At 40.8% G+C, this 15,553-nt stretch overlaps 1 protein-coding gene across 7 annotated transcripts in view; it reads right to left on the reverse strand.

Moving 5' to 3' along the window:
• Positions 1–1,070: 1,070 nt before the first annotated feature.
• Positions 1,071–15,553, reverse strand: part of WDR89 (WD repeat domain 89) — a 106,686-nt gene continuing 92,203 nt past the window's right edge. For 6 of the 7 annotated variants that reach the window (XM_064374922.1, XM_064374916.1, XM_064374917.1 and 3 more), the window contains 2 exons: positions 12,511–13,727; positions 1,071–1,376 (listed from right to left, as the gene is read on the reverse strand). In XM_064374922.1, the coding sequence (XP_064230992.1) occupies positions 12,533–13,696 (1,164 nt within the window). In that variant the 5' untranslated portion in view covers positions 13,697–13,727 and the 3' untranslated portion in view covers positions 1,071–1,376; positions 12,511–12,532. Of the gene's footprint in view, positions 1,377–10,771; positions 13,728–15,553 lie in introns of those variants that run through there. The other variant, XM_064374923.1, reaches the window with a different exon arrangement.

A 15,553-nucleotide genomic window follows, 5' to 3' on the forward strand; every position in this document is an offset into this window, starting at 1 on the left:
CTTGCTTCCTTCGTGAGATGATAACCACTCTTGGTGTGTTGAATCCCCTCTTGACTTCACGCTCCAGTCCCCATCAGAGGGCTTCAGTCAGCCTCATGTGCAGCAAGCTGGCTGGCAGGGAATCTGCAACTTGGTGTGACAATGCTTTTGCTTCCGATGCTCCTCGCCCCACCCACCCAAACCCCAGAGTCCATGCTGTCTGGCAGAAGAGAAGGGAAAGGGCCAGGCGCAGTGGCTCAAGCCTGTAATCCCGGCACTTTGGGAGGCCAAGGTGGCAGATCACGAGATCAAGAGATCGAGACTATCATGGCCAACATGGTGAAACCCCATCTCTACTAAAAATACAAAAATAAGCTGGGTGTGGTGGCACGCACCTGTAGTCCCAGCTACTCGGGAGGCTGAGGCAGGAAAATCACTTGAACCTCAGAGGCGGAGGTAGCGGTGAGCTGGGATCTGTTGCTGCACTCCAGCCTGGCGACAGAGTGAGACTCTGTCTTAAAAAAATAAAAAAGAAGGAGAAGAAGGTCCTGTACTATCAGCACTCCCTTGGCTTTTTCTTCGTAGAGCGCAATCCCATTAATCTGAAAGCATTCCTTGGGTTCCCCAACTCCCCAGATCTTCATGGTTGGTATGATCCTATGTAATCATCAGAGCTTTAGTCTGAATGCATCCTAGGGGTGGTATCATCATTCTGGCAATATTCATGTCATCAAATGTCTCTTTGCCATCTGTGTTCCACTTCCTGCTTGCTGGAACAAGAGGTACTTTTCTCTCACTCCTGGGGCTAAGTTCAATTTTTTTCCACTATTCCTAGCAACATGGTCTTTTTATTCATGCGCTCACTCATTCATTTACCCATTCTTTTTGAGTGCTATTCTATGCCAACTACTGTGCTAGTTACTTGGGGCACAGTATTGAACAAAACAGGTCCTTCCATCATGAATCTTCTGCTCTAGTGACCCTGATATTGGGGGAAGGGGTTGTTAAAAGTAAAGAACAGCTTGTTGACTGAGACCGGGAGGAAATGAAAGCATCTACAGTTGCCAACAGCGTAATTGATGCATCTTAAGTAAGAAGTTTAAACATATTTTAATGGTTATATATGAGCATGATTGCTATTTTCAATTTAATTAGAGGGAAGCCAATATGCCACCTCTTAACATATTGCACTACAGTCCGTGAGAATGGGGCTATTTGTTTAAAAGTTAACATGATTCTTCAAAACACTAAAAATAGAATTACCATATGATCCAGCAATTCCGCTTCTGAGTATATATCCAAAAAAAACTGAAAGCAGGATCTTGACAAGATATTTGCACACCCATGTTCATTGCAGCATTACTCCCAATTGCCTAGAGGAGAAGCAGCCCAAATGCCTGTGAACACATGAAAGGATAAAGAGAATGTGGCATATACGTACAAGGGAGTATTATTCAGCCTTATAAAAAGAAGGACATTCTGTCACATGCTACAACATGGATGAACCTTGCGAATATTATGCTGAATGAACAAGCCAGTAATAAAAGGACAGATTCTGTAGGATTCCACTTATGTGAGATATCTAGAGTCAAAATCACGGACACAAAAAGTAGAATGGTGGTTCCCTGGTGCTGGCAGGAAGGGGAAATGAGTTGTTTAATGGGTACAGAGTTTCAGTATTGCAAGATGAAAAGTTCCAGAGATCTGTTATACAACAATGTGAATACAGTAAACATTACTTAGTTCCACACTTAAAAAATGGTGAATTTTATATTACATGTATTTTACCATAATTTTCTTTTATTTTGTTTTTTGAGACGGAGTCTCATTCTATTGCCCAGGCTGGAGTGCAGTGGCATGATCTTGGCTCACTGCAACCTCTGCCTCCTGGGTTCAAGTAATTCACCCATCTCAGCCTCCCAAGTAGCTGGGATTACAGGCACATGCCACCACACCTGGGGCTAATTTTTGTATTTTTACTAGATAAATGTTTCACCATGTTGGCCAGTCTGGTCTCGAACTCCCAGCCTCAAGTAATCTGTTCACATCAGCCTCCCAAAGTGCTGGGATTATAGGTATGAGCTACCGTGAGCAACCACGCCCAGCCCACAATTAAAAATAAATTAAAAAAAATATTTTAGGGCCGGGCAAGGTGGCTCACGCCTGTAATCCCAGCACTTTGGAGGCCGAGGCGGGCGGATCACAAGGTCAAGAGATCGAGACCATCCTGGCCAACATGGTGAAACCCCGTCTCTACTAAAAATACAAAAATTAGCTGGGCGTAGTGGCGTGCACCTGTAGTCCCAGCTACTCGGGAGGCTGAGGCAGGAGAATTGCTTGAATCTGGGAAGCAGAGGTTGCAGTGAGCCGAGATCCGGCCACTGCACTCCAGCCTGGTGCCTGGCAACAGAGCAAGACTCTGTCTCCAGAAAAAATAAAATAAATTTTAGGCTGGGTGTGGTGGCTCACACCTGTCTGTAATCCTGACACTTTGGGAGGCCGAGGCGGGTGGATCACCTGAGGTCGGGAGTTCAAGACCAGTCTAACCAACATGGAGAAACCCCCATCTCTACTAAAAATACAAAATTAGCCAGGTGTCGTGGCTCATGCCTATAATCCCAGCTACTTGGGAGGCTGAGGCAGGAGGAGAATGGCTTGAACCCAGGAGGCGGAGGTTGTGGTGAGCCGAGATTACACCACTGCACTCCAGCCTGGGCAACAAGAGCAAAACTCCATCTCCATTTGTACAGCAAATACAAATATAAAAACTATTCTTGCTATCCAGTCTGCTAATTAACTTCAAATCTGAAAGAATATGTTTTTGTAAGGTTCAGTCACCCTGTAAGTATTCATTAGTGTGTCAAGTATTGGCTAATGGATACAGCAATGGACAGTGGCCAAGATCATTGCCCTCAAGGGCCTAATCTTTTTAGCAAGTGAGACAGGTATTAAACAAGTAAGCAAAAGTATAGATTGTGATCACTGCTAGGAAGGAAATAATCAGGATGGTGAGTGGAGAATGACTTCAAAGGCAGAGACTCCTTAGCTAACAATGCAATATCAGACCGGATGTGGTGTTTCACCCCTGCAATCCTACCACTGTGGAGACTGAGGCGGGAGGATCACTTGAGCCTAGGAGTTTGAGACCAGCCTGGACAACATAGAGAGACCCTAACTCTACACAAAAACTAAAAATAAAAAAATTAGCCAGCATGGTGGTAGGCTCCTGTAGTCCTAGCTGCTCAGGAGGCTGAGGCAGGAGGATCACCTCAGCCTAGGGATTAAAGGCTACAGGGAACTGAGATCCTGCCACTGTACTCTGGCCTGGACGACAGATCAAGACTATCTCAAAAACAAAAAAAGCAATATCAAAAATATAACTTATTTGCTAATACTGTTAGCATCTCAAAGAAAAACGAGGGTGAGAGTGGTTACAATATGTCATCTTTCAGTCTTTTAAATTCTACCTCAGGTTTGTATACTTGCTGTTTCCTCTGCCAAGAATGTGCTGCCTTCAACTTTTAATTCCTTATCTTTCAGGGCTCAATTCAAATGTTGTCTCCTAAAAGCAAATCTTTCCAAAAAGCTAGCAAGGTTTATACATACCATGCTTCTGCAGTCATGTGCCACATAATAACACTTCAATGACAGATCACATATATGATGGAGGTCTCATATGATCGTAATGAGTATTTGGGTTTTTTGTTTTTGTTTTTTTTTTGAAACAGAGTTGCTCTTGTCACCCAGGCTGGAGTGCAGTAGCGTGATCTCAACTCACTGCAACCTCTGCCTCCCAGGCTCATGCGATGCCGATTCTCCTGCCTCAGCCTCCTGAGTAGTTGGGATTATAGACATGAGCTACCACACTCAGCCTTTTTTTTTTTTTGAGACAGCCTTGATCTGTCACCCAGACTGGAGTGCTCTGGTGCGATCTCCACTGACTGCAGCCTCCACCTCCTGGGTTCAAGCAATTCTCATGCCTCAGCCTCCTGGGTAGCTGAGACTACAGGAATCTGCCACCACGCCCGACTAATTTTTGTATTTTTAGTAGCGATGGGGTTTCACCATGTTGGCCAGGTTGGTCTCAAACTCCTGACCTCAGGTGATCCACCCACCTTGGCCTCCCAATCTGCTGGGATTACAGGCATAAGCCACCACGCCCAGCCCCTTCTGTATGTTTAGTTACACAGATTCTTACTATTGTGTCACAATTGCCTACAGTATTCAGTGCAGTAACGTACTGTACAGGCTTGTAGCCTAGGAGCAATTAGATATCCACATAGCCTAGGTGGGCAGTAAGCTATACCATCTAGCTGGTATAAATATACTCTGTCACGTTCTCACGACAAAATTGCCTAATGATACATTTCTCAAAATGCATTCCCATCATTAAGTGATGCATGACTGTATTTCTTTTCGGTTTTTTGTTTGTTTTTTCAGAGTCTTGCTCTGCTGCTCAGGCTGGAGTGCAGTGGCGCAAACTTGGCTCACTGCAACTTCTGTCTCGCAGGTTCAAGAGATTCTCCTGCTCAGCCTCCCAAGTAGCTGGGATTACAGGTGCCTGCCGCCATGCCCAGCTAATTTTTTTGTATTTTTAGTAGAGACAGGGTTTCACCATGTTGGCCAGGCTGTTTTCGAACCCCTGACCTCAGGTGATCCACCTGCCTCGGCCTCCCAAAGTGCTGAGATTACAGATGTGAGCCCAAACCCAGCTGTCTTTTCTGTTTAATTCACCTAGTTTGTAATTTTTTTCCTTTCCTGCCTTTAAAAAAGTTAATAATGTTTTGTTTATTATTCTATTTTTCCCTCATTAACTTGTTATCCATTCTCATAGTGGTTAACCTAGAAATTACACATGCACCCTTAACTTTTTACAATCTAAAAGAAATCATTACTTTTCCTACTTCTTAACAAACCTAGAACCTTAAAACACTTTAAGTCCATTTATCACCTTCCTTTTTCATTGCTTTCATGCATTTTAATTGTATATATGTGTATATATGTATTTTAATTCCATGGCACCTTACTAGTCCTGCTTTGTACACACAATATTAATTTATACCTATGCACATATTTACTACTTGGGGAGCTCTTTATTATTTTTATTACTAGGATTCTGTCTGGAATCATAATCATTTTCCTTCTACCTGAAGAGCCCTTTTTAGTGTTTCTCTTAATGCAGGGCTGCTTGTGACTATATCTATTTTTGTCTATATAGTTATTTAACAATTTTTTGTTATAGAATTCCAAGTTGCCTGGGTTTTTTTTTTTCTTTTAACATTTTAAGGATCTTTTCTCCTTGTCTTTTTTTTTTTTTTTTTTTTTTTTAAGAGACAGGGTTTCACCATGTAAGCCCAGACTGGTCTCAGACTCCTGAGTTCAAAGCAATCCACCTGCCTTGGCCTCCCAAAGTGCTGGGATTACAGGCATGAGCCACCATGCCCAGCCCTTGGATCTTTTCTCCTTGTCTTCTTTCATTTTTTCTGTTGTCAGTTGTTACTGTAATTATTATTGCTATGAATGTATTGTGTGTTTTTTCTCTAGTTGCTTCAAGAGTTTCACCCCCAACCTTTGGATTTCTGCAGTGTAACTGATAATGAACCTATGCGTACTTTTTACTTACTCTGTTTAGGGATGCTGAGCTTCTTGAATCTGGGATTATTTTCATCATTTTTGGAAAATTTTTGGCCATTATCTCCTCAAACATTAAATTTGCTTTGTTCTCTCTGTCCCTGCACCATCTGTGGCTCCAGTTATACAGATATTAGACCATCTGACTGTGTCTCCTGTGTATCTGAAGCTTTCTGGTTACCTTTTCCCACTCGTTTTTCTCTTGTACTTCATTCTAAATTTTTGTTTGTTTGAGATGGAGTCCCACTCTGTCGCCCAGGCTGGAGTGCAGTGGCACTATCTCAGCTCACTGCAACCTCCACCCCTCGCCGCCGTACTCCCCTCACCAAGTTCAAGCGATTCTCCTGTGTCAGCCTTCTGAGTAGCTGGGATTACAGGTGTCTGCCACCATGATCCACTAATTTTTTGTATTTTTAGTAGAGACGAGGTTTCACCATCTTGGCCAGCCTGGTCTTGAACTCCTGACCTCGTGATCCACCCACCTCAGCCTCCCAAAGTGCTGGGATTACAGTCGTGAGCCACCAGGCCCAGCTAATCTTCAAGTTTTTTTAAAGAAGATAGGATTTTCCAGTGACCAGATCTTTTTTTTTTCTGAGATGGAGTCTTGCTCTGTTGCCTATGCTAGAGTACAGCGGCACGATCTTGGTTCACTGTAACCTCCACCTCCCTGGTTCAAGTAATTCTCCTGCCTCAGCCTCCCAAGTAGCTGGCACTACAGGCACGTGCCACCACACCCAGCTTATTTTTGTATTTTTAGTAGTGACGGAGTTTCACCATGTTGGCCAGGCTGGTCTCGAACTCCTGACCTCGTGATCCGCCTGTCTCGGCCTCCCAAAGTGCTGGGATTACAGGGGTGAGCCACCACGCCCGGCCTCATTTCTCTTTTCTAAGTTCACTTCTTTATGGACCTCATTCTTCCATACAAATTTTGAAGTAAACTTGAGTTCATCAAAAAATCCAACTGGAATTTTGATTGGGATTAATGTAATCTGCTTTTTCACATTAAATTTAGAATGTTCACTTTTATAATATTGTCATCTCATTGGAAGCACAGAATGCTCCTTAGATCATTTTCTGTCTTCATTAGAGTTTTAAAGCTTTCTTCAAATAGACCTAGTGTATCCTTGGTTAATTCCTTGACGTTTTACATTTTCGTACCTATTGTGAAATTCTATGCTTTGGATTTTCATTGGCTGATCTTATTTATACTGGCGACCTTGCCGAATCTCTTAGGAGTTAGAATTGTTTGTTGATTGTTGAATTTTTTAGGTAGGTATCATTGGCAAAGGAGAGGTTTTGTTTTCTCTTCTCTTCCAATCCTTAGACACTGTAATTGTTTTTCTTACAGTATTAACCAGGATCCATGCTATGATGATAAGCCTCCTCAGTGACTCGTGGACTCAAAAGGAACGCATTTAATCTAACGTTTCGTCACTAAGTATAATGGTTACTGTAGGTTTGGGTTTTTGTTTTGAGACACAGTCTCACTCTGTCATCCTGGCTGGAGTGCAGCGGCGAAATCATGGCTCACTGGCGCCTCCCACCTGAGCCTCCCAAGTAACTGGGACTACAGGAACACGCCAACATGCCTAGCTAACTTTTTGTATATCTATTTTTAATTTTTGTAGAGACAGGATTTTGCTATGTTGCCTAGGCTGGTCTCAAACTCCTGGGCTGAAGCAGTCTGCCTGCCTTGGCCTTCTAAAGTGCTGGGATTACAGGTGTGAGCCAGCACACCCGGTCCCTACTATAGGTTTTTATTACATAAACTTTCACCATGTTAAAGTACTGTATTAACTTGGCAAGGTGTGGTGGCGCACACCTGTAATCCCAGCTACTCAGGAGGCTGAGGCAGGAGAATTGCTTGAACCCACGAGGTAGAGGTTGCAGTGAGGCAAGATCACACCACTCAACTCCTGGGCAACAGAGCGAAACCCTGTCTCTTACACACACACACACACATACAGACACACGTATTCTATTGCTAACTTTATGTTTATTTTCATAAATAGTTGTGAAACTTTCCCATGTTTCTCTGTATCAATTAATTTTGATTTTTTTTCCCTTTGTCCATTATTATCACAGATTTTCCTATTTTGAGTCATGCTGGTATTCCTCAGACAAAATCTACTTGGTCACGTTTTTTTTGGTCACTGAATTTTTTTTTTTTTTTTTTTTTTTTAGACTGAGTCTTGTGACCTCAGCTCACTGCAACCTCAGCCTCCCGGGTTCAAGTGATCCTCCTGCCTCCGTCTCCTGGGTAGCCAGGATTACAGGCAGCTGCCACCATGCCCAGCTAATTTTTGTGTTTTCAGTAGAGATGGGGTTTCACCATGTTGGTCAGGCTGGTCTCAAAGTCCTGACCTCGTGATCTGTTCACCTCGGCCTTCCAAAGTGCTGGGATTACCAGCAAGGGCCACCACGCCCGGCCTGGTCACTGAATATTTTTAACTGTGAATACATATTGATAAGCAAAATGGAACTATTTTCATTTTTATCTGGTTTGGGGATCAACATTACATCAGCCTTATAAATAATTAAGATAGCTGCCCTGGGCCAAGCACGGTGGCTCATGCCTATAACCTCAGCACTTTGGGGCCAAGGTGTGTGGATCACGAGGTCAGGAGTTCAAGACCTGCCTGGCCAAGATGGTGAAACCCCATCTCTATGAAAAATACAAAAATTAGCTGGGTGTGGTGGTGGGCACCTGTAATCCCAGCTACTTGGGGGGCTGAAGCAGGGAACTGCTTGAACCTGGGAAGCAGAAGTTGCAGTGAGTCGAGACCACGCCACTATACTCTAGCCTGGGCGACAGAGCAAGACTCTGCCTCAAAAAAAAAAAAAAAAAAAAAAGGTAGCTGCCCTGGCTTTTGTTTCCTATTTGGTATCTTTTTTGTTTTTGGCAACAGCTTTTACTGAGATAGAAATCACATACTACACAATTCATTTATTTGAAGTGTACAATTCAGTGATTGCTAGTATATTCATAGTTGTGTAATTATCATCACAGTCACTTTTAGAACCTCCCCCCCAAAAAAATCTCAAACTCTTTAGCTGTCACCCACCAATCATCCCATCCTTCCCTCTCCTCCCAGCCCAAGGTAACCTCTGACACATGTTCTTTCTCTATAGATTTCACTAATTTGGCCATTTTGTATAAATGGAATCATTCAATATATGGTTTTTTGTGGCTACTTTTACTTAGCATGTTTTCAGGATTCATCCAAGTTGTAGCATGTATTAATATCAGTATTTGGGGGCCGGGGTTAGTGACTCATGCCTGTAATCCCAGCACTTTGGGAGGCCAAGGCGGGTGGATCACTTGAGGTTAGGAGTTTGAGACCAGCTTGGACAAGATGGTGAGATCCTGTCTCTAATAAAAATACAAAAACTTGCCAGGTGTGGTGGCGCGTGCCTGTAATACCACTACTTGGGAGCCTGAGGTAGAAGAATTGCTTGAACCTGGGAGGCAGAGGTTGCAGTGAGCTGAGATCACATCACTGCACTCCAGCCTGAGCGACAGTGAGATTGTCTCAAAAAAAAAAAAAAAAAAAATCATTCATTTTTATGGCTGAGTAATAGTCCACTGAATGGATACACCACGTTGTTTATCCATTCATCTACTGAAGAACACTTGGATTGTTTCCACTTTTTAGCTAGGATGAATGTTACTATGAAACATTCATGTACAAGTTTTGTGTGGACACATTTTCTTCTGGGCATATACCTAGGAGTGGAATTGCTAGTTCAAATGGCAACTGTACAATTGCCTGAGGAACTTCTAGACTGTTTTCCAAAGCAGCTCCATCATTTTACATTCCCACCAGCAATGTACAAAGGTTCTAATTTCTTCAAATCCTCAGAAGACACTATTTTTATTAATATTACAGCCATCTTAATGGGTGCAGTGTTTGATTTGCATTTCTCTACTGATATAAGATATACAAATGACCAGTATACTCAGTATCTCTGCATGTGCATACTGGTCATTTGTATATCTTCTTTGGAGAAATGTCTATTCAGATCCTTTGATCAATTTAAAAATTGGGTTGTCCTTTCAATTTTTTTTTTTAAAGACAGGGTTTCACCATGTTGGCCAGGATGGTCTTGATCTCTTGACCTCATAATCCGCCCGCCTCAGTCTCCCAAAGTGCTGGGATTACAGGTGTGAGCCACCGCGCCCAGCTTCAATATTGAATTTTAAGATTTATTCGTATGTTCTGCATACAAGTTTCTTACTTAATATATGATTTGCCAACACTTTCTCTCATTCTATGGGTTAGTATTCTACGGGTTGGTGAAATTACTTTTGCACCAACCTGATACATCTTTTTGAGGGTCTATTAAGAGGTGAGTTAAATCCACTTCTACTATTTACACTATTCTCCTCATGGACAAATGCACTGGGTAACCTATAAGTTCATTTTTCTCCCTGGACATCTCCCCCGATATCCTCTGTCCTGCTCCAGTTTGGACAGAATACTCTATAGTTGTGCTGCAAAGCTTGTTATCTTGGTTCACTGATTTTTGCCATCTCTGCTCTTCCTTGATTTACTCTCTTAATTTCTGTGGAGTATATCCTTCAGCAGCCTTTGAAAAAAAATGGCATGGGAGTAAAGTTTGAGATCTTGTATGCCTGCAATGTTTTTAATTCACATGTGGAGACAGCCTGCCTGGTCACAGAGTTATTATTTCCTGGGTTTAGCCAATGAGAGTTTGGTTACAAATGGATAATTTGTTAGCTATATCAATTTGGTTCCTGAGGTTCAGAAAGCAACTAGGTAATGGTCATTTGACAACAGATGTCTCAAAAAATTTACCATCCATTTGCTGAGTGAGTTTGGAGAGTATAAATTCAAATAGGAATCTGTCCTCAGAACTCTGAAGTCATTGATCCACCATCTTTTGTCATCCAGATTTGCTCACAGAAGTCTAACACAAATGTAAATTGGTTCCTAAGTGGTTTTTTCCCCAGACACTTGCAGGATTTTCCAATTACTCTGGAGGTTCTGAAACTTCACAGTGCTATGCCTTGATGTGCATCTTTTTCATTCATTACATTTCACACTCTGTTATCCCTTTCAATCTAAAGAGTGAAGTTCTGGAATATCCACTGTATTAGTCCGTTTTCACACACTATACAGAACTGCCCAAGACTGGGTACTTTATAAAGGAAAGAGGTTTAATTGACTCGGAGTTCAGCATGACTGGGGAGGCCTCAGGAAACTTACAATCATGGGGGAAGGCAAAGTGGGGAAGCAAAGCACCTTCTTCACAAGGCTTCAGGAGAAACAGTGAAGAGTGAAGGGGGCAGAGCCCTTTATAAAACCATCACATCTTGTGAGAACTTGCCCACTATCACGAGAACAGCACAGGGGAAACCACCCCCATGTTCCAATCACCTCCCACCAGGTCTCTTCCTAGACACGTGGGGATTATGGGGATTACAATTCAAGATGAGATTTGGGTGGGGACACAGACAAACCATATCAGTCATTTATGTTATTTCTAATAACCCACTGCCCCCATTTCATTTTTTTATTCTTTTAACTTTTTTCACTTTCTAAAACTGTTAGTCTGGTTTTAGACCCTATGTTTATCTTCTGTGGCTTTCATCTTTTCTCTCACTTTGTCTCTTTCTGTTCTACTTTCAGGAACATTTTCTCACTCAAATCTTCCAACACTATTAATTACTTTTGAATTTTAAATATTTTTAATTTTAAAAAGCCCTATTGTTTTGATATTGTTTGACTTCCAATAGTTTTATGAATGTGATTTCTCCAGAAATCTTTCAAACTAGTTTCTCCATTTACTACATAGCACTGTATTATATTTTAAAAATACTGAAAAAGTCCCTTTTCATGTTTCTAAATGTTTATGTAGTATTCCATCAAAACATCCATGTGCTGAAGATTTTAAGCAGCATGAAGCATCATAAGATGTTTTTGTTTCTTCCCCTCTCACTTCCCCACCCCAACCAGAACTGTTTTTGATGTTTAGCCTAGAAGTTGGAGCAAGAAGGATGAACTGAAGCAGACTAGAGATCGAGTTTGTAGTCCAGATGAGAAATAATGAACATCTTCTCTAAGGTCAAAGTGGTGAGGTAAAGGCAAAAGGATAGCTGACAGATGTTAGGAGGTGAAGTGGCACAGGACGTGGTGAAAAACTGGTTAGGAGAAGAGCGAGGAGAGAAGTCCAGGTTATCCTCAGATTTATGGTTTGGAAAACAGGAAGAATAGGAATTCCTCCAAGTCAAGTCCTATTATCAATATTTTCATTTTTGTATTTCACTTTGAGTCTCAATTTAGCAAGATAATATCCTTTCAGTCAGCAAAACACTGATTACTACTTACTAATATTAAAGATGCAAATATTTACTAAACATATTTTTCTGATTTTAGATGCCTATCATTTTATTTCTAAAAAAGTTTAATTATATTTACTCATTAAAATACTCACATTTAAATACTCCAATGAAATATATTAGGTATATTAAACATATAGATGCTCCTCAAATGAAGAATATAGTCTGATCTGGCTTTATACACAATAAAGACAATTTAAAATGTAAAAAACTGGGCTTAAAAAAATGCAGCCAACCACGTGTTTTATTTAATTTTAACAGGTATCTCCTTCTAAAAAGTTCTTATCAGAGCTATTTCTTTAAACCCAACATTTACTACCTTAACAGATGAGTTTTTTAAATGAGAAATTTACTTTTAACTCACTGATTTTATACTTAGAGGCTTTAAAATTTTCTAGAATATGTGAAGACCTGAATTAAACCATTCTCACCATATTTTTCCAGGATTGTTTGCTAACTGGCTTGTTTTTACATAAAGCTTTAAACATGTCTACCATGGATAGTAAAGAATGATTACTTGAAACTATAAAACCTACCAAACCAAGTGCCAATGGATTATCACTGCTTTTTCCTTCTTTTATAAGAATCATTACTATGAACTCGTACTCGTTGGCGCACAGAGGATGCTATTTTCATGCTCTCTTTCCTTGTAAAGGTCTTCTCTACAGCTCCAGGTTTCCAAAGTAACAACTGCGCATCTTCTCCTCCAGTCAACAAAGAATCATCTTGCACATTCCAACAGAAAGAACGGACTGTAGCAGCATGCCCTCCCTGAAGGCTAGTCACATGGGTCAGTCCTGACGTGGTACAGTTCATCAAGTGAATCCTTCCTTTGTTTGTTCCTCCAATAACATGCAATGTATCTGTCTTTTCATGATACAGGCCACCAATCAAATAGTCCAAAGTATCTTCTTTCATGTTAACTACTTCTCTCACATCCTGAATGTTCAAACGTGTAAATGGTTCATCAGTATCCAGATGATTAAGATCCCACCAATAAAATCCTTCATCATGTGTCATGCAGTAAATCTGTTTATAACCTTTCCCAGACCAACCAATACAGCTTACTGATGAAACTGAGTTACAGGTTGTAACCAGTGCATCCTCTTCATTATCAACATTAATATCAAATACATTTACCAGGCCATCAGATGAACCTGAGACTACCATGTTGGAACTGCTGGGATGGAAACGTACTTGAGTGACATCATCACTATGTGTCTCTGAATATGCACCAAGTGGATCTTTAGTTGTAGATAAATCCTGAGAATTCATCCTTGCATCCCAAAACACCAACAATGCATCATCATCAACTTTTTCTGTACCAGCACAAATAATATGATCATTACAATTAACATCAAAACTGATAAAAATATTGGAAGGGTAACCCTTGAAGAGCTGAACAGGTTTTTCTCTGGCTACTCGAGCATCCCAACATTTTACAGTGCCATCAGTACATGCTGAATATATACTGTCACAGGAATTTGCAAATTTGACTCCATTAAGAAGTCCAGGATGTCCACTAAATTCTCGTAGTACATTTAACCTTTCTTTATCATATATTCGGATTGATCCATTAGAACATAAAACAGCAACCAGGTTTTCCTTTCCTGCTTGCACAGTCTTCGATGTGTCTATACCAAGAAGGTAAGTGGGCTCTTTGGTTCCTGAGGAACATTTAACAATGTGTAGATTAGCAAACTGTTCCTCAATCTTTTCCATATCAATAGTAGCATCCAAGGGTAGTAAAACTCTGTAAAAAAAAAAAAAAATAGTAATTTAAAAATTAATGCTTAATAATGGAGATATATAAAAAAATTTAACTTGAAGCTTCCTTAAAATTGCAATTAAATCAGGAACATCTTCCTGAGGGCCTGCATGAATCAAACAATAGAAATGTATCCTAGTACTCTAATCATTTCCTTTCTATGATGTAATCAAAACTCAGTTGCCTTCTAATTTAATCACTCTTTAATACTGAATTTACTGCCAGGAGTAATGACTCACATCTGTAATTTCAACACTTTGGGAGGCTGACGTAGGAGGATTCCATGAGGCCAGGAGTTAAGAGATCAGCCTGAGCAACATGAGAGATTCCCGTCTCTACAAAAAAATTAATTAACTGGGCATGGTGGCCTATGTCTGTAGTCCTAGCTGCTCAGATGGCAGAGGCAGGTGGATTGCTTGAGACCAGGAAGTTGAGACTACAGTGATCCATGATCATGCTGCTGTACTCCAGCCTGGGGAATAAAGTGAGACCCTGTCTCAAAAAATAAGAAAAAAAATGCTGGATTTACTATATATATTTTATGCTAGTAAGAGAATTAAAAACAGGTACATACACCACCCAGTAGTTCCTTTTAGCTCAAACCCAGTTATTGGTTCTACTCAAGTCATCCTCAGCACTGATAAGGATCTCCACTTTGGAATAATCTTCTCCCAGCCCCAGCTGCCTTACACAACTTTAGAATTTAAACATAGATATGTAGGCAAAAAAAAAAAAAAAATGGTTTCCTAAAAATATTCATGCCTTAATCCCTGGAATCTGTGACTATGTTAGGTTACAGAGGAAAATTGAGGTTGCACATAGAATTAAGGTTGCTAATCAGCCTAATTTAAGACTAACCTTAAAATAGGGAGATTATCCTAGATTATCTGTCATCACCCTGGACCAAGATAATAACAAGTATCTTTAAAAGTGAAAGAGGGAGGCAGAAGAGTCAGAGAAGAGGTTCCTACAGAAGAAAGGCATGGAGAGATACAATGTTGCCGGTTTTGAAGACAGAGACCACAAACCAAGGAAACAGGATGGCCTCTAGAAACTAAAAAGCAAGAAAACATTTTCCTCTAAGCCTCTAAATGGAAATGCAGCCCTGTTGACATCTTAATTTTAGCCCAGTGACATCCATTTTGGACTTCAGACCTCCGGAACTGTAAGATAATAAACTTGTGTTATTTCAAACAACTAAGGTTGTAGTAATTTGTTACAGCAGCAATAGGAAATGAATACAACAGAGGTTCCCAGTATAGAATCTCAGAGAAGTGCTTCTAAGGCAGTAGCAGCTTGCGATGGTAGAACTGGGATTTGAACCTTGGCATTCTGGCTTCAGGCTTCAGGGACCATGCTCTAAACCACCATACTAGATTGCCTCTCCAGGGTGGGCTGTATGGAGGACAAGTTCAAGGCCAGAAAAACATGCATGCCTATTAACATTATAATAAATTCTTCTATAGTGCTTTTTCATCAATGAATATTCTTTCTAGCCTAACAAATTCATTTTCATTCTTAAGATGAAATGTTTTTTCTGTTGCTTTAGTGATATCTTCTTAAGCATCTGTCTTTTCATCTTTAAAATGAGAAATGAGTACTAACTCAAGAACTGTTAGGAGGATTAAGTATGTATGGCATGTGTTCTGCACAATGCCTGGTGTATCAGAGTACATATTTAATAGATGTAATAGGCTGGGTGTGGTGGCTCACAGGAGTCCGAGACCAGCCTGGCCAACATGGTACATACTAAAAATACAAAAATTAGCCGGGTGTTGTGGTGCATGCCTGTAATCCCAGCTACTTGGGAG

This window comes from Aotus nancymaae, unplaced genomic scaffold, assembly GCF_030222135.1.
Source record: "Aotus nancymaae isolate 86718 unplaced genomic scaffold, 86718_ANA_hifiasm-v0.15.2.pri h1tg000011l, whole genome shotgun sequence".
Taxonomy (NCBI): Eukaryota; Metazoa; Chordata; class Mammalia; order Primates; family Aotidae; genus Aotus; species Aotus nancymaae.